At 42.6% G+C, this 26,610-nt stretch overlaps 1 protein-coding gene across 9 annotated transcripts in view; it reads right to left on the bottom strand.

Annotated features, from left to right (window-relative positions):
• The window catches only part of cacnb2a (calcium channel, voltage-dependent, beta 2a), a 56,787-nt gene extending 30,767 nt beyond the window's left edge, over positions 1–26,020 (bottom strand). For 2 of the 9 annotated variants that reach the window (XM_069512982.1, XM_069512986.1), the window contains exon 1: positions 3,019–3,168. In XM_069512982.1, coding sequence (XP_069369083.1) covers positions 3,019–3,153 — 135 coding nt within the window. In that variant the 5' untranslated portion in view covers positions 3,154–3,168. Of the gene's footprint in view, positions 1–3,018; positions 3,169–5,296; positions 5,453–8,349; positions 8,747–14,659; positions 15,255–23,065; positions 23,159–25,227; positions 25,287–25,448 lie in introns of those variants that run through there. The other 7 variants (XM_020087705.2, XM_020087708.2, XM_020087710.2 and 4 more) reach the window with 7 other exon arrangements.
• Between the last annotated feature and the right edge of the window lie 590 nt (positions 26,021–26,610).

Genomic DNA, 26,610 nt, shown 5'->3' with positions numbered 1-26,610 from the left:
TCGTCCAGTGCGGACCCTGCAGGGGAAACATGAGGTCAAGGCGAATGGAAAGGAAAAAACAGACTCTAATTAAGTACAGGCCTGGAGGCAAAAACCTCCACATGCTGAGCGTGATGACAGTAGATCAGAAAGTGTGATGTGGTGTCTCCGAATCTCACTAAAAAAGACTCATGCATGTGAAGTCTGCATCTTTCTGCCATAACATCAATGGAGGAAATAAAGAACAGGGATTATTAATAAAAAGTCAACTGTGGCTTCCCTTCGCCTCCTAATTAAAATAATGGGTTAAATCATGTGTCTTTATTGATCCTGTGTAGCTCCAGTTATCCCTGCCAGGATTTTTATGCTGAGGCCACCCATAATGAAGTTTATGTGTTTAATATGTGTAATTTGTTTAAGCTAGAAGCCTCTACGAGCACATACAAAAGCAAATAAAGCTCTATCTTAGATTAGCTGCTATATTTTGCATAATTACTATAATGTAATGATATTATAGCATCCCTCAGTGCAGACAGCACTAAACAGCTCTCCCTGAATGGGCTCTCAGAATGGGATTTGACAGATCAATGTCTTCCGGTTCTGCCAGCGCTGGGAAATGAGTGCCGGGCATTGCTTTTCCCCTATCGATCAGTGTACATGCACACAATGACGTCAGCAGGCATTCACACTGACAGGCTCACAAAGACCGACAAGGATGGCCTACAAAACCAGCAAACGGTAATTGGACTATTCAGGGCGAATCGATACAACATCCCGATATGTTTCACACGAGAAAAAAATAAAGAGTCACCTTGCACAGTGTGAAGAGAGTGACGCTGCACAAACCACTGCAATAAATTTTACAATCCACAATCTGAATTCCCAATTCTTAATTGTCAGCAAACTCCGGTCTCTTTGTCTCCGTCATTGGCTGTTGTGGTTCTGTTCTGATGTTTGATCCAGATCTACTCCAGCTGATGGACGGACTCTGATCACAAATTCATCTATGGCCTTCTGGGTAAAACGCTCAAACACTGATAAGAGTGATTGACTGTCAGTGAACAGTTGAGTGAATATCGTCCGGGTCAAGACGCAGACACGCACTCTCAGTGACAGGACACTGTGTCGAGCCGCTCCATATGAGGACTGGACACAGGTGTCGGACAGTTTCATGCTAGAGCGACTCCACGGCGGCCACCGCTCACATTAAAGTAAACAGCCAAAACAAAACCGCTCCGCTGCACCAGACACGCTCCTGTGATAAACTACTTGCTCGGGATCATGAGTTAATCTGCATTACATCAATACAACATCTAACACTGAAGACATCATAACACAGAGGATAAAACCGCAGCAGAATAAGATTGATTCCGACCTGTGGCATCTCAACAGCGACAGAAAAGATATCCAACAACATCAAGATTGATTTGTTTTCTGTCAAACATGTTATTATTACAGGCCATGAGTCATATAAATGACGTTATAGACGTTCAGTAAACTTAAAAAGATCACTGAGGGGCTGAAATACAACACAATTAGATCATTGAGGGCCTGTCAGAAAAGCTCCTCCAAAGGGGGCTTCGCTTTGCCAAGAAAGCTATTACACAAATTAAACCTTCCAACAGGACTTCAAGTTCTGGTGGATAAATCTTTCAGTTCTGCTCCACAAGTATTGATCCTGTAAATGACCCCGTAAGATCCCTGGGAAGAAAAGTGATCAACTGCTTTTACGCTTTAAATTAATCGAGATGGGATTTAAAATACATATACAAGAAGTAGCTATCAATACCGAGGACGTTTTGTGGAGTTATTGAGCAATAGATATCACTTTAAAGTAATAAAACTTAATGTGGAATGCTCAGATTTCTTTGACGATAAAGTAGACTAAAGTAAAACTGCATATTTTTGCAACAGAAAATTATAATTACTTGTTTAGGTTTTTCTTTCTTTTGAGTTTGCCTTCTTTTTCTTTTTTCCACAGGTTTTGTATCTGCAACTGAAAGCAGATGTCTCTCTAGAGGGGATGGACCAAACGCACTGGCCCGACAAATCATTTTTAAGGAATCATTTTTCAACATTTTTGGGAAATGTATTTATAAAGACATTTGCCTCCTATAGCATGTCTAAAGCTCACAGACAAATGATCGCAAAGTGCAAAAGACTGTTAGCAACTGCTCCCAAGAAATAGTTTGGCACATAAACCCTCCATTTATTTTCTCTCTTCAGTTTTTACACTGAGCAAAGCTACCTTTCCTGTCCCAACGCTAAGCTACACTAACTGTCTGCTGACTGTAGATTCTGACTGAATGGATTGATGTGAGAGTGCTATTGATCTTCTCATGTGGCTCTCGGCTAGAAAAGCAAATAAGTGCATGTACAAAAATGTTGTGGTTGCTTTAAAAACCAGTGGCTTTCAGGAGATGGCTCATTTTGTTTAAATGAGATAAAATAAAGATTTGTAGGAAACAGGAATGTGTTCTGAACGTAAGCTACTGGCATTGATGAGTTTAAAGATTGAATTTAACATATAACTGTTCTGCATCTGTCGCATAATATCCACGACTGGAGAATCCACACTGGGCCTGATGTGACTGTGATTCACGTCTAACGAAACCCCCCCAGGGCCGGCAGCCAGCATCTGACTGAGGTTACCTAGCTACAACACACGGCAGGCCACTTGAGCCCCGGGACCATCTCTAATTACAGACAGGGAGATAAAGGGAGGGGGGGGGGGGGCCACAGAGAGACTACAGAAGAAAAAAAGTGAGATGAAGAAAAATAGATGGAGAGAGAGAGAGAGTGAGCCCCAGCTGCTCTTTCCTGCTGCCTTGAGAGTTGGACTACTGTTTCCCCTACTCCGCCGGGGGGCATCCCGCTTGCATGTGAACCAAACCTGAGAATAGCACTGAAGCTGTGCACACATGGCACAAATGAGGCTCAAACTTCTCTGCGTAACTGGTAAAGTTTACAATCCAAAGCCTCGGCCTGTCAACTGAGGTATCAGGACAGTGAATTTCCAGTTGAAGTTAGAAGTCTTACCCTTCCCAAGAAGTGTTTGGTCTGTGGAGACAAAGGAAGCTTGTCGAGCATGCCCAAGGAAATGAAGATCATGAGCTCGGAGTTGCTGGACAGCGAGTGCATGCAAAGACGGGATGACTCCTGAAGCGCTGACATGTACAACAGAATGCGACGTTTGGCGGCCGCAGTGCAGAGTGTGGTGCTAACTGAGTCACTTCACGCTCGCTGAGCACATCAACATCGGCCGTCCCACATCGAGCCACAGGAAAAAAAAAAAATACACTCCTCTGCCATTGAATTGGGACAGTTGTGACAACAAAGTCATGCATGGGTCAGGAAAACTGAGGCAGCGTGTACGAAAAGACACTTTCACTCGATCGACACACTGGTGATACCAACACATAATGAGATGATCTTAAACTCACTCACATGATGTGGTTCTCACAAAGAAACATTTGTAATTAGCTTAATGAACGGGCTTATATCTGGTGACAAACACACATCTCTGTTTATGTCACTGCAATGACCTTGACCTTCACCCCAAATTACTTGTAGCCAGTGAAAACATGCGTATGTCCACCTGGTGAAAAACACATTTTCACTCTACTGAGAGAAATAATTGACCCTTAAACAGCTAAATGCTCAAACATGTTCACAAGCAACAAAACTATTACACAAGTTCGTCAGTCAATTCAAAATTCAGAAATCGTAAAATTCAAATCGAAACGTGTTTTCATCAAAAACCCAACGACACAAACAGTCTGATCCTTTTCTGTACATTTATAAACAAAGCCAGGTTTGTGTGCTCCTCTGATATAATTGATGGGGTTCATATTGAGCACAGTCAATGATTTGTGCAGTTTCTGTGAGAGACAATAATCTGTTGTGTCGTCACATGCTCCTCTGCATACTGTACGTCTGTACAGGAGGGGGGGGGGGTTTCTACCCTGAACACAGTTATACCCACAGGGGCAATCGCCTGTGTCCACTTGATCCCATGACTCACTTTGTAATGATTGCTTCCCTTAGTAAGGAGATTTAGATCTGCTGCAGCCGTTCAACCAATCCAGGATTTACAGTAGCAGAAACGAGCGACATGAAACGTGGACAGAAGCTGTCAAAGCTGCTCTTTATACCTTGGAAGATGTAGAGGAACTAATGCGATACTATGCTTGACTGCAGTGATTGCAAACCAAGTGGTTTCATGGTAAATCTGAGATAAGGAAGCAGTTCTTTGTACTGAGTGATGAGACCTATTAAAGGAGGAGTTTTGGACCTGTGGTGGCGCTAAGTGGGTTCCACTTTTGTTTATTTGATGCACACAAGCATGGATGTATGTGTACACATGGACAATAAAAACATTTATCATTGTTACTTGGTCCATAATCAGGGTATGGATGTAAAATACTAAACTAATATTATTTTCCATTGTCAATTATTTAAAGTATTTTCCTAATATGTAATATATTCTATATTTAGTCTACATTTTCACCAATTTCTAAGTAAGTGACAGAACTTGAAGAGAAAAAAATCTGACATATTTGAGGGACTGATATCTATGATGATGTAAGTTGGTGCTGATAGATTGAATTAACACATTCGTCAGGCTTCTTGGAGACTCGTAATGGGTTTTGCTGAATGTAAACATATATTTGTAGAAGAGAAGATTCCTCAGGGCACATTTAATGCTTCAAAACTGTTGAAATAAAATGAGGAATACATATTTTATTTTATTTTTTAATTTTTTTTAAAAAGGAGCCCAAAGGTTTAAAAGCTGGATAAAAGCAATCAAAAGTCAAAAAGACAAACTGCCCTACATTGTGTAAAATGAGTTAAAGATAAAACCCCTCTGCTCTGAATGATCTGAAAACAGTTTCTAAAGACAGGATTTAGCTGCAGGAACAGACTCAACAGACCTGTGACCGTTATCTACACATGGAAAGAGAAAGATGAACCTGCAGATTACCTTTCACCTCCAGAAAAGCCCCATGCCTCCCCACTAAAATGATGCAGACCTGCAACAATCCATGATTAAAAACTAAGCTCTACTTACACAAGGTCAATTCAGATGGTATAGGCCCGTGTGAGCAGACCTCGCAGACGGGATGTACAGTAAAGGCTGTGACACTCATCACAAACAAAACTGCAGTACACAGAGAGCAAATCCGCAACCTGAGCTGTAACAGGAGGCTTTCACAAAACGAGTCATCGCTACAACTAACAGCACAAGCTTTGGAAAGAGACGTAAGCTGCCGACTTACACAGAAACAAGAACAAATTTTGCGTTGCTCATTTTTACCTTTGGCTTCTTAGACATGCTCGTTCTCCCAGAATGCCTGGGACACCTGTGCCGCCTCTCTCCGCTCCACAGTGACTGTAATGAATTATGCAAATCCCCTGGTTTTTGTTCAGAGTACCATGACCCAGGGGTGTGAGCAGCTGACGCCTGGCATGAAAAAAAAAAAAAAAAAAAATGCCAACCTCTCCAGCTCAGTTAAAAAAAAGGGATGATAATGCTGACTGCTGCGCTGCCCGGCAAGTTGCTCTCAGACACGACCGGTGTCCCCGACATGGCGATAACTAGTGGAGAGGAAATGAGATGTGGTCATCCTCAAGAGCTCCTTCAACGGCAAGTGTCATGCCTCATGTGGAGGGAAGCTGGCTGAAGAGTCGCTCTCAGGCAGGTCACAAACTGATGTGAACTGGAGCTGACACACACACACACACACACACAGTCGAGTGTTTAAGCTGCGCGGTGTCATGGTTAGTGTTTTTCTTCAGCTGTCCAGGCATTAAGCTTTAATTTGATCGTGTGACATCTGTTGCATTGTCAAACAACTGTATGATGTCGTACAAGGCGGAATGGAACACACACCACGTTCACACCGTGTACACACGCGTTGAAACTCATACACTTATTGGGAGCTGCTACCAAAAAGTGCATGTGATGCTGAGCTGCTGCGGTTGATGGGCGGCGGCGGCAGAGCTGTCTTCCGCTGTAGTAAAACATGTGACCTCCTGCAGCTGTGCACCCGTAGCCACACAGACAGTTAGGCAGTCACAGCAACATCTGGAGTCCTAATCCGCACGGCACTGCCCACCCCTGTGATTATAAATGTGACCCACACAGTCATTAGGTTTATTGGATATGGAACCGTAGATACCTAGGACACTATAGTACATTCTCTAATATTGATTCATTAAGATTACATGACAATGCCTCCTTCAGGTTTCGATGACCCCCTGACCTTTCCTCTTGCACCACCATCAGGCCAGAATAGGCTCTTGCACTTGTAATAAATAATAAAAATAAAAAAGGATTAATCCCTCTCCATTTGGGACATGAGCTTTTATCTGCCTTCACCCTGAGGTCAACGTTGCACACAGACTCATCATATCATTGACGGATTACCTTTAAAATTTCAATGGCCTACAACGGTTTTACTGTGATAAACCTTTGCTCTTTTTGCATCTAATAAAGTAAAATCATCTGTCTGCAACAACCTCGAAGAACCAGTGCAGACAAAGAGTAACACAACACAACCACTACAGCCAACACTCACAAAACTGCAAAAAGTTATTACCTGTCTGTGTCAGTCCCCATTCCTAATCCACATTAATCCTCATCCCACCGCTGCCATTCCACGTTTAAACAGTCTTCTTATAAGCACACAATTAAAAATGAGAAATTAAATGGTTCATGTTTGCAAACATGCACCTGTATGAAAACTTCCTTTACAGAATAAATGTTTAAAACATTTACTTTTATGTGATATATTCTATGATGAAAAATGTTATGTTATACTATTTTCAAGTTCTTCATATTTCATAATTGTGTTTTCTTTTCATTTATAACAACCTTTATGTTTTTTATGGTTAAACTATAAAATCACAGGCCTCAATTACATTTAATTGTAATGTGAGTTCCATTACGACATCATGGGAATCACTTTTCGTTTAAATATAGATCGGCCAATATATATATAAAAATTCTTCAATCCCTGACTTTGTTATCAGTGAGGCTCTGATTTAGAGAGTAAAAAAAAGGTGAAATGAGGACATATGACAATGAACACTGTCTGAACTGTTAAGAGCTGCTCTGCTTATTCCAGTCTGTGTCATTTAATCACTGAGGTACTTTAAGGTACTTTAAGGTACTTGGACTTCACGGCTCCGTGTGTGCAGGTTCACTGTGAGGACAGAGAGCTGGGCTGCACAGAGCAGCAGCATGACATATGCACCATATGGGTGAGTTGAGGGAAAGTGGAGCAGCGTTTCCCTCCGGAGGAAAACACATAAGTACATCGCTATTTATGCACACGTGCACATACGATATACTGGGAGTTATCAGTGTCAAACATGAAAGCTTGTTTAGGAGAGCACGACATATGGTGCGTGTATATACAGACGCTCTGATTCATCACACCATGGTCGTCACCTGATGTACAGTAGCTCCACCATGACATTTCTTAAATTGCTGAACAAGAGCCGAGTGGTTGGAGGTCGTGTCGCAGCAGAATCGTCCTTCGATCATCTGTACTGGTTGAGAGCTGGAACCAATCCCTGCTGCCATTGGGCAAAAGGCGGGGGTGCACCCTGGACAGGTCGCCAGCACAATCAACCATTCATTTTCACACCTACAGTCAATTAAGAGTTTCCAATTAACCAAAACCCCGGTTTGCAAATCTTTGGAGTATGGGAGGAAGCCTGAGAACCTGGAGAAAACCCCACGCAGACACAAGGAGAACACGCAAACTCCAGAGAAAGAAACAGAGTGTAGATTCTGGAATAAACTCCATCACATCCTCTGGTCGACCCCCCCAATCCCCCCCTCTTTCCCCCCCAAGTAGCTGATTTCATCCTCGTAAAGCCACTCTCACTCTAATCTCCCTTGATCCGTCTGCACTGGCAAAGAATCAGATATCAAACTCAGACACATTAAAACAAGAACATCATGAAAGAAAAAATACTGCTGTTATTATTACTATTATAAAAGTCTGCATTTTTAACTGTGCACCCTTCCTTCTTTTATAAATTCAGTTCAGCTTTTGCAGCAGGGGCAGAGTTGGCCAACTGATAACCAGATTTTATAAAGTGGGCATGTAGTAGCTTGTAGTTATATAATACCTAAATCTCTAAGCCTCTCTTTGGAATAACCACTGTGCACAGGAGCATCGAAAACCTATAAAAAATAAACTGTAATAGTCTCTAGATAATCTCTTAAATCAGTAAGTCTTATCAATACTGATGTAAAAAAACATTAGAGGGCATCACGAGGGTCCAGTTATGATGAGAAAAGTAAAAAACACACACACAGCAGGAAGTAACTCAAGGCGACAGGAGAAAACACACCTCACTTACCCACGAGACATTTTTGTTCTTGGTGTGTTTGATCATGGCAACGAGCGCAGGCCCCTGATGTGGCGAGAGGAGCCCCCCTCCTCAGCAGATCTCAGCCCCACAGCCTGTTGCAGGTCTGAGCGGGATCAGGGGGTGAAGACCGGGGCCACGACACGCTCAGCCATAGGGTCATTGTGTGCCCTGCAAACCTGCAAGCCCAAACCGCCTGCTCTGTCTGAATCCAGCATCTGTCAGGAGGATCAGGCCACTGCTCTGCACGCGATGGGAGAGTTGTCAGGGTCTTTCAGGCTCCTTCACGTCGCCAAAACATCAGGATCAAAGAAGAGTTATCCGGCAAACTCCGAGCCTCCCCCTCCTGATGGCACACACTGACCTGATGGACTGATTATGTATTCACGCTGGGTATGAATATGAAACATCCCAGCAGGTTTAACCCCGCCCTGCTGAGCAGCTGCACGCGCCCAATCGCGGAGCAGATCTTTGTGGACAGCTCCCGAGGGTGAGCTTATAGAAGCATTAGGATGAACGTGCCGAGTCTCTGGAGGAGAGGACACAACTGTAAACCCACACCTCCAGAAACCAAAAAACTACTTCACCTTCTCTTCATCCTCCTTTCTGTCTCACTTCCTCTCCACCTATATATCCTCACTTTCATCCCCTTTACACTCTTCCCTCCCTCTCCCTGGGGTCTGTCTCCTTAGCTGTCGTCATGGCACCTCTGCTAAGAGACGAACTCCCTGACAATGAGAGGATGCTCCCTTCCTCTCTCTCTCACTCTCTCTCTCCCTCTCTTGTTCTTCATTAAATCTACTCCCTCAGTTTATCCTCTAAATGTTATGTTGACCTTCTCACGCACCAAACTTTATTTTGTCTCATCTCCCGTTCTCCGGCGTCGCCGACAGCTCCTCTCCCCTCGGCTCCTCACTTCTCGGCGTCTGTTTGCACAAGTCGATCCGGATTACTCTTAAAAGATCAGGGGACGAGTTTGGAAGCTATTCTTGCTGATTTGAGTGGCTGCACTTAAGTGGAATTGAGCCACGGAGCAGCTGCAGATGTCTTGATCTGCAGTAGCAGAAACTACAGACTTGCACTGTACGGAACAATCAGTTATTTAAACTGGAATAAAATAAAATATGCAGAGATTGTTCTTGATCTTAGAAATTTTTTTTGCCTTAACTAAAAGTGATACAAGTAGTTTTTATTACTTCAAATCAATCTAATATTTACAATAGCAGCAAATTTCCTAAAACATAAATGTTAAAATGACTATTTTTAGTGTGTAACTAATTATTATTTTTATTATTGATTAATAGCTCTGTCTAACCAGTAAATAATTTTATTAGGTCATAGTTATGTCTTTGTTGTCTTGTCTGACTAAAACTTTAAATCCCACCTAATGTTATATTTGAAAAACAGAAACACACACACGAGAAAGTTCATCAATCATTACAGGAGTTGCTGATTTTCTTTATTGATTAAAAGCTTCTGCTCTAAATTTAGTCTCTGAGTCACACTTTTAATTTTAGCTGCTGTCTATAGTTGTCTAAGTGGGCGTCCGAGAGTTCGTTGTTTTACAGGCAGACTTTAAACAGCTCCTGATCCATTTTTAACGTCTGTTGCTCTAATTAATTGTCTCTAGTATCCATGTGGGCCGGCCGCCCCCTCCCCCCCCGGTGCACAAGGTTGTCTGCATCTCTCTGCTGTTAATTGGCCTTAAAGAACATCTGCTCCTGTTTTAAGTGATGCTCGGTTTGGCCTGGATGCACTGGATGTCTGAGGTGCCAGTTTAATGGACGTGAGAGCACACTGCTACTTCACCTCCCTGAAGCATGACTCGTATCTTTTTCTGCAGGTTTCACACCTTGAAGGATGTGACACCAATGCAGTCGCCACAAGGTAAATAAGAGTCAGTGAAAAATAAAGATGAGGAAGAGGATAAGTTTAAGCAAACATGAGGGGTTATCAATCTGACCTAAACTGAACTTTTTTTTTTTTTAAATAAAAAGCAACTTCACATTTGCAAAACATATAAAAATACAAATAATATGAAAAACATTACTGAGATAAAAAAGATTCCTACCCACACCCATTCCTTCCCCCAGATCGAGGCCACCTAGATCCCTACAGACTTCCACTGCAGAAGGTCCTTGAGGTTCTTTAACAATAAACACCATACAGATTTGTTTGGTTTCACTTTTGGAGGGTGCAGTCATCTTTACATGCAGTCTGTGGTAGAAACCAGTTAAAAAAGATAAATCTGAAATACACTGAGAGCAAACAAGTTACATTAAGTACTACTTATTTTCTTACTTTGCATTTTTCCCCTATTAAATGGTTGATAGTATAAATACAAATAAAAGAGGAGAGAGGATTCTGTGGTATTCATTGTAACCAAAAGAGCATTTTCAAATATCTGAACAAGCAGAAAACGAATCCACTGTAACATAGTGATTTATCTCAATGAGACATTACATAATGAATTACTCTCGTCCATCACCCTCCACATAACACTGTGTATTTTATAGGGAGCAAGCTGCATCTTACTCCCCATGACTTCACCATTTCCAGACCAGTGAGAGTTTTAAAACTCAAGACTGCTGCATGACCTGAACCACGGTCACTGACATCAGTGTTTCCAGGCTGGAGCGGAGCTGCACTCGACACAGGCCTCCACAGATGCATATCACACTTTCCAGTCCCTGAGTGAGGTGATAGATTATGTAAAACCAGTGAAAGTCCACCTAGATCCGAGACATTCCTCAGGGCCTCTGTGACCAATTAGCTGCTTAGTTTCCGGACATTTCCATATTCTCTGAAAATGTGAAAGAACGCACGACTACTGCCAAGGAAACCCTGCTCCAGTCTGCTCCGCGCTGGCCCAACACTGCTCCCCGGGCGTTCATCCCAACGCCTGGAAAACTGGGAATTCCAGGTCAAACTTCTACTGTCATGGGAGATTAGCTCAACAATATTTGCACATTTCTCATTCTTTGTGTGGTTATTTAAGCACCGCACGAAATATCACAGATGTTCATGGTGCCGAAAAGACGAGTTCTGCTGGTGTTAGTTTGTGGTCGACTGAAAAGTCCTTACAGTTGGATCGCCATGAAATTTAACACAGACATTTGAGTTCCCCTCAGAAGGAACTGTTAGAACTCATCCATTAACGATTTATCTGGTAAAATCATCAAGACATGCAACGTTTTAATTTGTCATTTATGACCTACTGACTATATAAACATGCACAACCGATTGAACAAAGAACTACCTTAAACATTTATTGCAGTTGTACTTGCAGGAGATGAGGTTTATGAGCTATACTGCAGCCAGACACCAGGGGGCATTGAGACTGCTCGGCTTCACTTTTGGGGAGTCGTCATGTCGTCCATCTTTATATACAAACTTTGATCTAATGCTTAAAACATACCTTGTCTGTTTTTTTAATTAAGATCAAAAATTATTCGAGCTGTGTGGAGCTAATATTTAAAAATGTTAAACTACATATTTAAAAGCCATCTGCAAAAAATGTATGATTATAGAAGGTGTATAGTACGGCACTATGAGCAATATTCCCCCAAAAGCTTAAATTAGAATGAAAAAAAAAATCAACTTCTGAGTTTTTCTGATGTTTTACTTGACAGACTTCTCTGATCTCCCTTTGATCTGAGTCCTGGCTGCTGCTGCTCCTCCGCCATAGCGAGCAGGAAAGCCTAGAAAACAAAGCGGGGGGAACAGAGTCGGGCCTGCTGTCTTCAATTAGCCGAGTTTCCGTGAGGATTGTCTGGGACTGGCTACTCAGTCTGTCAGACAGAGTCCCATCCGGCTGGGTCTCCGTGCTCCACATTCCATCCTGAGCGGAATTGTGTTCCGCCCCATTTCAGACGTAAAACGGCGGTTTGGTGCTCCATATTGGAAACATGTGAGAGGAGTGTCACAGAGAGAGTGGCGTGTCACGGCAGCCGGGGTCCTCTCAAGGTCAGCGCTGGCTACAGATACCGGACCGTCCTCTGCCAAAAGCTGTTTGTGAGCGAACTCATTATTTTAATATCAACAAGCCGAGTTTGTTGCACGGTAATTAAACACAACTCCATTGAAATGAATGGTTTGTTTTTGTGCAAACACCTTACACATGGTCCTGTCTGGAGTATCAACAGCTGCTTCTGCACTAATCCACTCATCAGTTAAATTAAAGCTTACTCAGTTGTGCAGTCGATGTTGATCCAGCCTACTGAGTGCGTGTCACACAAAACCAGATTGCGTAATCAAACTACAGTAGTCTACTATTCATTTTCCTTCTCCACTGTATCTGGAATTACGTTTTTGACCCAGTTCTGAAGCTGGATGCTTCAGCGTCCACATTTCCAGACGGAATACGTCATGATGGGCTCCACAAGTCTTGGTCCCATTTCAGAGGGTTTTCCAGAGAGGAGCAACCTCCTTTTGGCTGAATGTGGAGCACGCTGTTATATCACCATCACATACTTCACACCAGTTGTTTAATGGAGCAGGGTTCGGATGCAAAAACCAGAATGCCTGTCAGATTGGGGTCAACGTCGGTTAGTTTTTCTCTTGGTCGAGTTTAGACAGGAAATTATATCAAAAATCATATTACACAGACAAACATTTCTCTGTCGTAACACATACTTCAGTTAATCTCAGGTCCTGTACACACCTGGTATCAACATGTGGTTTTTGAGATGCGTTCATAAGTGGACAGCTCTGAGTACAGGTGTGAACGCACTCAGACCGGATAGTGATCTGATCACTTCAGACCACATCGGGAGGTGGTCTGGTCCACATGTGTCCACATTCTTTTGGCAGCGTGAACACAAATGCATCCTGGGCCACATATGGAGCACCTCCTGCTCGGCTGACGTCCTCTGACCCACGTTTCACTATGAACTGAACCTATCTTCACTCTTATCTGTGCCCATACGATGATTTGTTTCTGTCAACACTGACTGATACGTTTCTAAAATCGCTGGAATCTTTCTTCAATGCAGCAGCATGAGATTCATTCAGTGCCTCCTGACTCCTCTTTCTCTCATGTCGACACACAAACAGTGACATCGGACACATCCGAACTCAGACTGGATCAAAACAACATAATTTGATCTTAACTTACATAAATAACTAAAGTGTTAATTTGCATTTTAATGTCAGGTGTGACCAGGCGTACTTATAATCAGATCTCTCAGGACGGACGTTACAGGACCTTAGACTTAGAGAACAACATTTTGTCCAAATGACCAATGAGCTTGAGTCTAGGACGACTTCATAACTGAGATTCAGACTGAAATAAAAAAAAACACTTTAAACACTTTATCACTGAACCTTGAGGAAGTAACAACATTTTCTCTCTGCAGGGAAACAGTGTGTTTATGTATTTATGTGCGAGTGTGTTTGCTTGTGTGTGTGAAAGTGTTGCGTGGCCATCTAGTGGCAAAACGTTACTAGAGAGGAACATATTTATCTGCAGTACAGGGTGACTGTGTGGACGAGGGGGAAAAACAGCAGTGATATTTGGCACTGCTCTGCTGGAGAACCGTGAAAGCGAGAGTCTAGGAAGCAGAAAATCTGTTTTCAATTGAGCATTTCACATTTCACAGCTGAACGACAGAGGGGAGATGTAAAGGACAATATGAGAAGAAAAATGCACACATCATCAAATTTCCAACCTCTGAAGTCAAACCTGTTAGCAGATAAACAACAACACGTTTTCCTCTCCCTGCATTTCACTAAGCCGAGCAGCCACAGTGGACTCATCCGAATAATACACAGCTCCTGACAGACGCTATAGCACAAACAGGAGACGTGAAATAAAACCAGCAAAGCCCAATAAAGTCAAGCTGTCAACAGAGCGTGCGACAACTCGAAAACATCCCAACACACAGCTCTGTGTCCAAACCCTGGAATAAATATGAAATAAAAGATTCATCATGTCTGCGTGCATGGCGAGAAAGGAGCTCTGCAGAAAAACATCCCGGACGGGTTTTCCGTGAAGAGATGAAGCAGCGAACAGTGAATATCACTGAGGGAGGAAGCTGGCGTGTGTCCACTGACCGTTGAGCCTCATATCTTTGATGCAAAAATTAGTATTTTCAGCAAAGTTGTGCAGCCACCTGCATAAATCATCTGTGAATTATTCATGCAGTGCAACGTGATGAAACAATCCTCATGAAGCACATTAAGCACATTAGCCTACACATGCTGGCGACTGTTGGCTCCATCAGCTTCTCCTAATCTCTCTCACACACACACTCTCTGTCATCTGGCCCCTGTTATAAATCAGCAAACTCACATATGGAAGCTGTGCTCTCCGGCGATGGCCCAGCCCACAGCACGGCATGAAGGGGACCCGGGCGGGGAGGAGCGGACGGCCGTCTCACAGACTCCCTGTCAGGCAGCAGCATCTGCTCAGCCTCGGTCCATGTCGGCGCACTTGGCCCATGGGGCGTTTGCGGGCCACCAGAAGACGCAAAGGGTGAGGAAGAGGACGCAGGGGAACGTTGGTGGACGAGGGAGCAGAGGACTGGCGTTTCCCCCCCCCCCCCCAACCAGCCCCCCGGACTCAGAAACTCTCAGGATTCACAAAGTCGGATTCTGACACCGCTTCCTCCTCCTCATCATCTTCTGCCCATCTCCACAAGCTGATGGCAAGGTGCACGTCTCCACCGGCCGTTCACCCAAACCCCAAAATCTGTAAGCGCTCCAGCTGATCCTCTGGGCTGCCAAATCCTCTGCAGTGCTGCTATGCCTTGGCAGAGACATACAGTTGCAGGCTGGCACGCTGGCACGCTGGTTCAGCTGCTGGTGGATTTAGACACACTCATCATCACACACACAAGTTCCTTGTCAGCACGGGGAGGAGGTGGAGCTGCGAGTGTCCTTTACTGACCGCTGTCCCTCGCTTCCTAATGGAGGGCGTTGCCTCCGTACTTCCCACCTCTTCCCTCTCGTCTTATCCAAGGTTCAGTCTGCTTTAGAATTTATATACACACTCTGGCCGTCTTCCTGCCTCCCCTCCCTCCCCCCTTTTTTCCTCTTGGATTTTACTGCTTCTTTTCTTTTCTTTAGATTCTGTCTGTGTTCCACTCGTCATTTGCATTGAATTAACCTTCATACTTTCTCTCTGTGCGAGGGGTTCGGACAGAGGCTGAGACAGCGACTGGTTGCTGAAGAGACTGCACTGTGCGTTCATGTCACACACAGACACAGAAAGAGTGTGTGTGTGTGTGTGTGGTGCGCAGAGGGAAGCCGCTCGCTGTCTCCAGTCATACCAAAGCGCTGTGTGTGAACGCAGAGCCGTGCTTGATTGCTTCCCTCTTCCTTCCCATCACACAGCTCTCACTCTTCCCCACTGCGCTCAGGTGATTGAATCCAGACTGACACACAGCGGCACTGATGGGTCGTAACTGCTGCGTCAGCCAGAAACACACACACAAATACACACATAAATGCAAATCCACGTGCCAGTGTTCAATGACAGATACACATGTGGTGGAGAGTCGCAGGGATAATATTCATACACACAACATGACCATCACTGTGTTTCACCTGGAAACAAGGAAAGATAATAAAAAATACTATGACTTTAAATAGCAATGAATTAAACAATTCAAGATATTTTTCAAACGATGATGTAATATTAAGACTGTTCAGGTGGTGGAGCGGGTCGTCCACTAACCAGAAGATGGTGGTTTGATCCCTGGCTCCTCATTCCATGTGCCACACTGAACATCAAGTTGCCCCTGATGTTAATGCCAGCAGAGTGTCAGTGATCAGTGTTACACAAAATGCATGTGTGTGTGTTTATCTCATCTAGTTTTGTTTGCATACCCACAGAACACCATTAATTAGTATGATGTAGGATCTCTTCATTTTCCCATCCTCACACCGTGCTGCAGTATCGAGTTCATAGATCATATTGTTGTTCGGGTAGAAGCACAAGTGACCCTGTGCAGAGGGTGTGTATCCTGGTGTAAAGCTTTGTGCTCATACTAGCATCAGTATCTATAGATCTCCTGCTCGGGTCTGACGGACACTCAGCTCAACATAAACCTGACATAGTCATTCATCAGGGTTGAAGCTTCTTAGTTTAGTGCCAATATTTCTCAGGCTGACACGTGTCTGTTGTGATGGAGGGACGTCATTAAGAACAGAGAGCCGTGCACCTCACAGTGACAGAGGAATCCTATCTATCAGGTGATCTGTCAGAGCCTGCAGCTCTTTGAGGAGTAATCATCACTCCGCTGCTGCTGATGCCATGAATAACGCTGCAGAGGAACTAAAACACTGCCTGTTTAATTCAGGTTCATTAGATTTCCTCCACCTTCCAAGCTACATTTCAGATTGTTTATTCAAACTAGAATTACAGCCCCTGAGCTTGTATGCCTCGGCCAACTAGTGCAGTTTAAGTCAGTGTACTTTTTATTCACGAGGTCACACCATTGATCAGTTAAATCAATGAGTTCAAGTGACAACTGGAAATTCCCTAAAGGCAAAAGTAATTTAATCCTTGATTCCAAGTTAATGTTTGTACCAAATGTGAAAGGAATCCTTGATGGCATTTTAGAGATATCCCTGTCACTGTGACCTTGACCTTTGACCTTTGACCACCAGACATTCCTGAGACATTACCTTCACAAGAATAGGATAGACGGACACCCGGAAACACAATGCTTCCAGCCACTGAGGCATAAAAACGAGATTGCTTCTTGTTTTCATTTGTATGAGCATGTACACACTGGTAGATAGAAACCTACTGTGACCATGCAAATAACATGGAGGAAGATAATCCTTCCCCTCTGTCTCCATATTTACCCAGAAGATCTCATTTAATCAAAGATGCAGCAGATGTTTTAAGGCATTAGAGAAAGATAATTACATGAATCCATCTTATGATTGAAATACAAACAATGACTTTCATTATGTCACCTTGAACATTTGAGTTATCAAGGATTTTTAATGGTTAATGATCAGAAGTGACGTAACTACATAAAACCTCCAGCAGCCTCTCTCTCATTAATTTCACGTCATGCATGTGTTACAAACTCAAGTCGCCACATAAATTATGAGTGATGGTCAATAAATGTCATCTTTTCTTCACATCAGTGGTTTGGAAAAGGACAAGAACAATGTTAACATGCTGCATCAATCCTCAAACACCAACGTGATGTGTTGTATAGCATCTTTACGACATTAAAACGAAAGAATTCATCCCCTGTAATAGCAGAAGGAAAGCGATGACCTTGTCCACTAGGGGGGGTAGTGCATCGACACAGTGCCAAATTAATTATGCCTCTGCTCTGCAGGGTGGTGCGAGGGTGGAGGAGGAGAAAGTTGAATTCAGGCCACTGTTAATGCAAAGCTAATTCTTCTTCTTTTACAAAAACCTTCAGTTTACCACCAGTACAGTAAATGTTCTCTTTTTTAATTTGCATGTCATTTAAATCCCGTCAGTGTGGCTTTAAATGTTAATAGCTGCAGGTCGCACATTCTTCATCATGATCACAAAAGATAAGAAAACTAAATAAAACTATTGCAGCCTGATTTTTGTTCTAGCACTCTGAGAAAAACCCTTCCATCGATTCAGCCTCCCATGTCCACATATTACATATACTGTATATTGGATCCATTATGTCTCACAAGTTAGGGCTGGAAGATATGGAAAATAGTATATAAAGATAATATTTTACTTTTCAGTTAACATCAGCAATTATCAAAATAAATGTCACAGTATTATTTCTGTTAAGTTTAAAGACTGATTTTTGATCCTGAGAGAACACTGGTCATCGACGGTTGTTTTTAAATGTGCTAACTTGAAATGTCTGTCTTTATTGCTTCTACTTTGATTATCACTTATTTCAAAACTCTTGTTATTCTGGAGCTCCCCTGCAAAAGTTCTGGTTTGGTCGTCTGTTTTGTATAAACGCTGTGACAAATAAACATCATGCATTTTGCCACTAGGTGGCAGTCCTTTGCCATTGAGAAGGCTGACCAAGAAGCAGCAGAGTTTTACATCTGCTGCTGCTTGAGTCCATATTTTTATATAAGTACAGTATTTAACCGCAGCAATCATTACTGTGGTTTTCTGCCAGAAACTACATATGGTTCTGTGGAAATATGCACTGTTGGAAAACTGTGACACATGTTGCTCAAAGTTCAGACAAAGGTCCGCAGGGTTAACGTTACACTCCACCTCTCCAAGGTCTCCACTGGCAAACGTACCAGCGACAGTATAGTCCTGTATGTGACTGGTAAATGCTGCATCATAATTCTGCCAGATCTGATAGTTACCAGAGTCAGTTATGAAGTCTTAACCTCCGTCTTCTCTACATTTAGTCGAGAAAAAGTACACTGGGAGGCAGTGAAGGGTTTTCCTGGCCCCACCGCACCCTGTCAGACGGCCTTTCATCACCAAATCCCTTTGCTCCGGACTGAATGTACAGACAGAGCAGACACCGAGGCTCTGGCTGCAGTTATTCTGCAGCAGGAGACGTCAACAGACACGGTTCTATAGACTGAGGTGAAAGAAGCAGGAGGAGGCGGCTGAAGTGGGAAGCCTGGTACATCCATTTACATAAGCGTGGTGAGCAGCAGGAGGTTAATTATGACATAATGCTCCCAGTTACACAAAGCTCAGTTCGATTTAGTGTAGTTCAGGTCTTTATTGTTACAGTAGAGCACAAGTCAGCTCAGGTTATTCTCCCCTGTGCCCCTCAGATATTTTTGCAGCTGCTTTCTCACTGAATCTATTGAGTTACTTCAAAATAAAAGAGACGTACAAATGTAAAGTCAGGGAACATGCAGCTGCCATGGTTTTAAAGACTGAGGCCTGTGATTACTTCTGTTTTTACTTTACTAATATCAATGTTTTCAATGAAAAGGCCAAAACCAAAATTGTATTGGTTCTAGAGCCGAAATATGAATATTTATTTTTATTAGGGAGTAAAATACATTTCTGATACGGATACATAGACCGAGAAATGTAACTGAGGCTTGATATTTTACATATTTACCATAAACTAGAAATAACTATAAATAAAAAGAAAACAAATACAACCAAATATGTAGAACTTGATTAAGAAAATGATAATTAATTGTTTTCAGTGAAATGTAAACATAAATGCAGATCTTTTTGACTTTGTTTATTCTGTAAAAGTTTCCTTATCATCACATATCAGCAAACATAGATGCTGAAATTGATATCTGCAAATAAACCTGATGTATCTTATCTTTCTAGCTCCACCATCTTCTGAAAACTATGAAAAACACATCAGTGAGCCACTATGTTGCACATATATGTCGATGTGTGACTATGATGCCTATTTTAAATTCATAGTTACATGCTTTTATCTGCTTTCTTTTGTTGTTTTTAAACCTTCTTAAAGTTTCTTGGAGCATTGTTAATGAAGCGCTACACAAATAAAATATACACTGTCCTGCTGCTGCGAAATACATACAATCACTGATGAAAAGAATTCTCAACAGCCCTTCAAAAACTGGTCCATGCTGCATCTCTGGACATCTTCAAAAAAGTACTATTATTAGGTCTACGTGTACAGGAGTGTGTCACGCAAGAATTCAAACATTTTGTTTGATGTCATGTGATTTCTTAACAATAATTGAACCATACAATATTGCTCACTATATATCCTTTGAGTTCTCTTCACATGTGATCATCCACGCCTGGTGTCTAACTCCATTTTTCAGCCAGAGGGAAAACTGACACCATCTGTATTCAAGCCTCACTGTCAAAAAATGAGGTGATCTGACGTTCGTCTTCAGATCCCACATTTTGGAATCTTTTTTTAATTTCTTATTCACTATTTTGATCAAACGTTTACTCTCTTTTAAACAATCCCTCCACTCTTTTTTTTTCTGAGCTTTGTTTCTCACTCTCTATAAACCACTTTGTTAACCCTGTTTTTATAGAAGCGCTATATAAAGAAAGTTTGTTATTATTCAGGGTCATTGGGGACTGGATTGTTTCCCAGGATGCATTAGAGGCAGAAGCAGACTCTCTAAACACAGTGCCAGTCTGCATAGTGACATTTACACCTATGGGCAGTTCTGAGTTTACAATGTGAGCAGAAAATAAAAGCACGCCAGGCTCTATGTGGGGTCCCACCGAAAAACACAGATGGCTGCAGATTCTTTTGCTTTCGTTTAAGTCAGATGAGAAGATTGATATAAGTCTAAATCCACATACTTAATATGAAGCTACATCGAGCAGCTAATTTGCTGTGCAGAAAAAAAGGAGAAAAAGGGAAATGGCTTCTAGTCTTGTGATAAGAACTACCTAAAATACCATGACCATCTTTGAGAAAAATAATATTCATAACATTACTTTTTATTTGGGTCCCATCCACTAACATGGAGGAAGTGGGGGCTTATGAGCTATTCAGCCAACCACCAGAGGGTAATCAAGGTGTTTAGGCTTAATTTTGTGGATGTCATGACGTCCATCTTTATATGCAGTCTATAGTAGAAACACAAGAGTGGCGTCGATCCTTACTTGAATGTCATATGGGATTTTTCTTGTTAATATTGAAATATTCCCAAACTATCCACTTGGCAAACAAACGCACATATTGACCGTATCATGTTCATGCTTAAACGTCTGTTTTTCTAGCTCATGGGAAGAGAAAGTTCAAGCAAACAATTCCTACTTGTTATCGGTTTGCACGAATCATTAGTATTTGTAACCGCTCCACATGTTCACTAACAGACAAACACAAAGTGCACAATGAGCTGCCATCTTCCCCAAAGCTGCAGAACCAGACCACCTCCAGATGACTAAAAATAAACCATCCACCTGATGTTCCTAACAAATCTCTGACAGTTCTGCCCTCCTTCCTTCTCAATGAAGAGCTCAGTTCCAGCTAAACTGACCTCACTACTCCCACGGCTGAGTGGTCCGGTCTGGCCTGGACCTCCACCCTTCCCAGCCTCCTCCACAGGCCCCCTGGGCATGAGGCCTCGGCCACAGGGAACGTCTCTCATCCTTTCTCCCTCAACCTACTCACTGTCTGCCCTCTGCTCCCTCTTTCTGCTGGAACATGAGTAATTCTGTTTTTCAGGAGCTGTTTATACGCAGTTACTGGAAAGTCGTGTTTATGACCCTTGTAGCTGCCGTGGATAGATCACGCAGCGACCCTCGTCCCAGCCCGAGACATGTTTCAGACGCCTACAGGAAAAACTGTGAAAACATGTCAGACAGGAGGTAGAGCCACAGAAAAATTCCACCTCTTAAATCCAGCTGTGTAGTCGTTCTCTGGGAGAATCCATGAATGTTGATGGCGATGAGAGAAATTATAAATCAAAGATTAAATCGGCAAAGCAAATGACAGATTGATGAATTGTCTGTGAGATAACCACACACATGCAGAGACGTTGGCTGCATAGTTTCCCGGCACAGTGTTAGCTTAGCGGTTTATATTCTGAACTCTCATTCCTCTGTGAACACTGCAAATAATCCCCGGCACGATGATCGAGCACAAGGAAGGAGAAAATAAGGTCACGTTCAAAGTGCTGTTATGATAACACCCTTGAAAAAGAGTATTTACATTATCATGCAAACAGAGGAGCGCTTACTGGAAGGTTGGCTATTTCTGGGGCCCTCTTGTGGCAAATATCTAAAAGAAGACACTCCTGCTCAGCATGTGAGGGTCTCGCTGACCCTGAAACACATCACTCCTCCACCGTCCCCACATCCCGCCACCGCCTCCTGCTTAAACTACCTCTCCTTTCCTCAGGATGTGGCATTACGTCGAAGATTGACGCTCACTCTGCGACTAATTGAATTTATCTGCCATGACTCAGACTTGAAGGGGGAACTCCTCATTTGGGAAGAGGGCTGTGGGAAGGGGCACGAACTCTCAAGGGTGGCGGTAAGAATCAGGCAATTTCTCACTGAGCTGTAACACTGACGATCGCAGCTCATTCAGAAGTTCTCAGTGACCTGGAGAGGAAGCCGGCAGCCAGCCAGGAGGCTCCGATCTCCTCCAGCTTCACATTTCTCTGCCGACCGCCGCCGTGCCAAAGACGAGGAGATGCGTGTCTCCTCCAAAAAAGGGAGAAACATTTAGGCAGAGGCTCGCATCCTTAACCCAAGCCCATCCTGTCCCCTCGCAGGTCTGCTCAACAACAAAGACCAGACGTGCTGAGTGTGTGTGTTTGTGTCTCGCAGCGTCTGCTTTATAACAGACCACTGTGTCGCAGGGTGCAGCTCAGGGGACAGGCCTCCACTTAACATACTGTACCCAGCCGTGTTTACACAGAGTTTTCGCTGCAATGCACATCTCATCCCTGATGGATGATGATTACTGACGGTGGGCTTTTCTGCCAGTTTGCATTCACTGTCAGTGGACACACATTAAATTCCTACATGACGGAACTGTAGCCATGCAATTGAATTACCCCCTGTGGTATTCTTGTACAGTTCCCACTTTGATCAGATACATCCTCCTTGTACAAACAGAGCTCTGTCCCTATAGGCAGTGTGCATACCCTAGTGTACGGCACCATGTATCTTTGCAAAATACTGAATTCTATAATTTACCAGACAGATGAAAGTGAGAATGACTAAGAGATGTGAAGGGACGTTTCACAGAACCTCAGTGAATTTGAACCGGAGAGATCGCAATTAACCTCGAAGCCACTTAAGTTAAGCCCTTAAGTTTAAGTGAAGAGTCGTTCTTACCTGGCGAACAAGGCTGTTGGTGGTGGTGTCAGAGGAGGTGCTGCCATCCGAACCTTTGAATCGACCTTTCCTTCGAGCTCCTTTGCCTTGAGACTTCAGAGAACAAAATAAAGAGATAAATAGCGAGACTGTTAAAGAAGCCTTTACAAGCATGTCTTAAAACACAATATGTCCATGTTCATATGCATTGATTCACACTGGTATTGAAGTATTGAACTATTGAAGCTCAGCAGAAATTATGCTATGTTAAGCTTTAGCAGGATGAGACGGCAAAGTCATAATTTTATCTTCCAGTGAGGAAAAGGATTAATGATTACTTTCATTATCAATTTAATCATTCTGTCATAATACTGTCACTGTAAAACGACAGTCCAAAATCTAAAGATAATTAAATTTTAAGGGTAAGAAATGGAGCAGTCGCTGAGTTTGCATGAAAACTATCCGTACCCATTGAGAGCTGCAACAATCGCTCAATTAATCGATCAGTCTATCAACAGAAAAGTAAATGGCAACCATGAATTTTCTTTTTGACTTTTTTTTGTATTAATAGTTAAGTCAATTCTAGTTGTCTCTGTTTTATATAACTGCAAATTGAATATTCTTCAGTCTTCAGTTTTTTTTTAAGATTTCATGACATTGTGTGGTCAAAACAATTAAACTGCAGATTCAAGATAATAATTGGTTTTGGACCTGGTTTATTTTACGAATTGACTGTTTCAGCCTCTTTTCTCGAGCAGCAGTGAAGACGCAGTAACATAAACAGGGAATTTCAGTCTAAAAACTATGGTAGATGAGCAGTGGTTTTGTTTAACTCAAGACTGCTGAAAGCTAATACCATTTTCAACTTTTAAATGCACTTTGGGAAAGAGGACTGCAGATTTTTACAGCCGCCAAAAATGTTGTAAAGTACATGAAGGCATGTGGGAATACTGCTTTAATAAGTTGTCCTTTCAACATAGAACTAGAGCCTCACTGTGACTTCAGTTAGTCAAGTATAGCTTTCAGTGTTTTATTTGAAGTGCTATATTATGACAGGTGTCATAAAATGTTGGTAATTATGTGGGTGGTCTTCAATATGCAAGCTGATACAAAGAGGGGCTGGAAAAGTGATGTACTCAGCTCGAGTGCTCATACAGCGCGCGTTGCTAGTAGCAACGGGAAAAACAGAAATGCATTTCAAATGTGAGCTTTATTCCGTCTCGCTCCCCCGGGACACGTTAATCATGCATGTACAAAGAGAAAAGAGAGAGAGCGAAAGATGAGCTGGTCATGTAGAACAGTTTGAGCTCTGAGGGTCTGGAGGAACAATTAAGAACTTGTAGTATACAAGTTGAACGAATGTGTTTTTCTGCACGACAAAGACACGGCATGATCCATCGTGTCATATTTTACCAAAGGACAGAACAGATTATTTCATAGACAACAACAATGAACAGTAACTGAGTACATTTACTCAAAGACTTAACTCAAGCACAATATGGGTTTTCATCAATATTGATCCTTCCACAACACTGTGTTTGTGACAGCTAATTTATAGATTGTGATTTTTCCTTTAAGACATCTGATCATATATATATATATATATATATATATATATATATATCTCAAAGACTGATAAAGGCTCGGATCAGATTGTCCATCACATTTACAACACTGATGAATGAATAAAGCTTTATCGTCCACCACAGTTGGATAATTGCCTTCGGCTCATGATTACAACATCAGACAAACAGATGAACGGACAATACGTGTCAATTAAATGAGCAGTGTCTGTAGTTTGAGGTGCAACAGTCATGTCACTAAGTTACAGTTAAAAAGCAGTTGACAGCGTTAAAGGTGCAGTTTGGTGTTAAAAGTGAAACGATCGCAGATTTAAATCACAGTTAAAACGTAAGAAATTTAAAAAGCAGCACAGAGACTGTGGGTTCAAATGTAGCAGTCGCCAAGTAGAGTTCAGAATTAAAAAACTTTTTAAAAACAACATTTACAATTGATGCCAACAACATTAAAAACTAAAAAACTAATTCGAAATGAGTTTATATATAAACACATTTAATTCTATACACATCAAGCACGCCCAACATTTGAATAAGTCTTTATGACAATGAGTGACGAAGGTTTTCGGGTTGTCGGTAACATTTATCAATAAGCTTATCGATTACCTTCACTCCAGACTGTTAGCATTCAGGATCACCACCGCGACGCCATTTTTTAAAGGTAAAACTTGCGTAAGACGCTGCGTCCTCAATTTAAAGATTGTTGTAGCCAATGGGAGGAGAGGACAAGTGGGCACGTGACGAGAAGTTGTTTCTTTAACGTACGAACTTTGACAAACTGTGAAATGAATAAAAACGTGGATGTTTCTCGGGTTAAATGAACTCACGTGTAACATGGGCTGCTCCTGCGGGTCCATGTGTCGGCTCGGTTCAGCAGAAAGTGACGAACATTAAACCCACCGAGGAAATAAAACCTCGGGACTCGAACACACGCTGAGAGACGGACCACAGCTCAGAGTCATTTTAAGTTCGTTTCTCCGGTTTTCTCCGGTTTCACGTTAACGCGTAAAACCGCCGGTGGTGAGTGAGCGAGGAGCCGCTGGTTCACCTGACACCGACAATGTGTTCGGGTCCCCCGGCAGCGGAGGAGGTGAGGAGGAGCCTGGACGGGAAGAAGCTGGTGGAGCCGTTCTCCTCCAGTTCACATGGTGAAGATGATGAAGATGATGAAGAAGAGGGTTTGAGTTCTCGGATATTAAAACCCTCCAGCATCATCAGTGCCCTCCTACCCACACTGACTGAGAGCCATCCAGCTACACCTCCTCACTGCAGAGGGATGGAGAGGAGCAAACTGCTTCTCTGTTGGAAAACAAAAGCTGTAAAAGACTTTCACCAGCGAATGATGAGAAAGAATTGATTAAATCCTGTGATCCAATTGATTCAAGAATTCTCTAGAATGAATTTAGCCCTAATATGTAATAAAAAATCAAGAGATAAAAGTTTTTCCTCAGTCTTGAGCACGATACTGATATTAATACTTGAAAGTCTATATCATACTTCAACTGCTGCTACCGTGTCATACTGTCTACTATGTTCGGAGTACTTATAATGTTGCGTACTATATGTTCTGTCTATTTGTATGTTTACACCGGGGATCAGAGAGAAACAGCATTTGAATCCCGTCTAGGTCCTGTACACATGGCAGAGCTGACAATAAGCAGTGTCCATAGACCATATATATAAACGTCCTTCCACAATCCAGAAATGAAGCCAAAATATTCTGGGTATGAGCGTCGCCATCTTGTCTACCAGGGTGTGCGCAGTAGCGATCAGGGGATCAAGCCGGGATAGTGAAGCTCGGCCTATGGCAGGTCAGCCTCAGCTCATCAGGACATGTCACCTTGTTTTTATTGCGTCCATTAATTTGTTCGATGTCTCATCTGCAAACATGGAGGAGGGTAAATGACCTATACTGAAGCCAGCCACCAGGGGGTGATCAAGATGCTTTTGGCGGGTCAACCACACTGTCAGGGAAATTTCGACCAGCAG

This window comes from Paralichthys olivaceus, chromosome 17, assembly GCF_024713975.1.
Source record: "Paralichthys olivaceus isolate ysfri-2021 chromosome 17, ASM2471397v2, whole genome shotgun sequence".
Taxonomy (NCBI): Eukaryota; Metazoa; Chordata; class Actinopteri; order Pleuronectiformes; family Paralichthyidae; genus Paralichthys; species Paralichthys olivaceus.
This window is presented reverse-complemented; position numbering and strand designations above follow the sequence as displayed.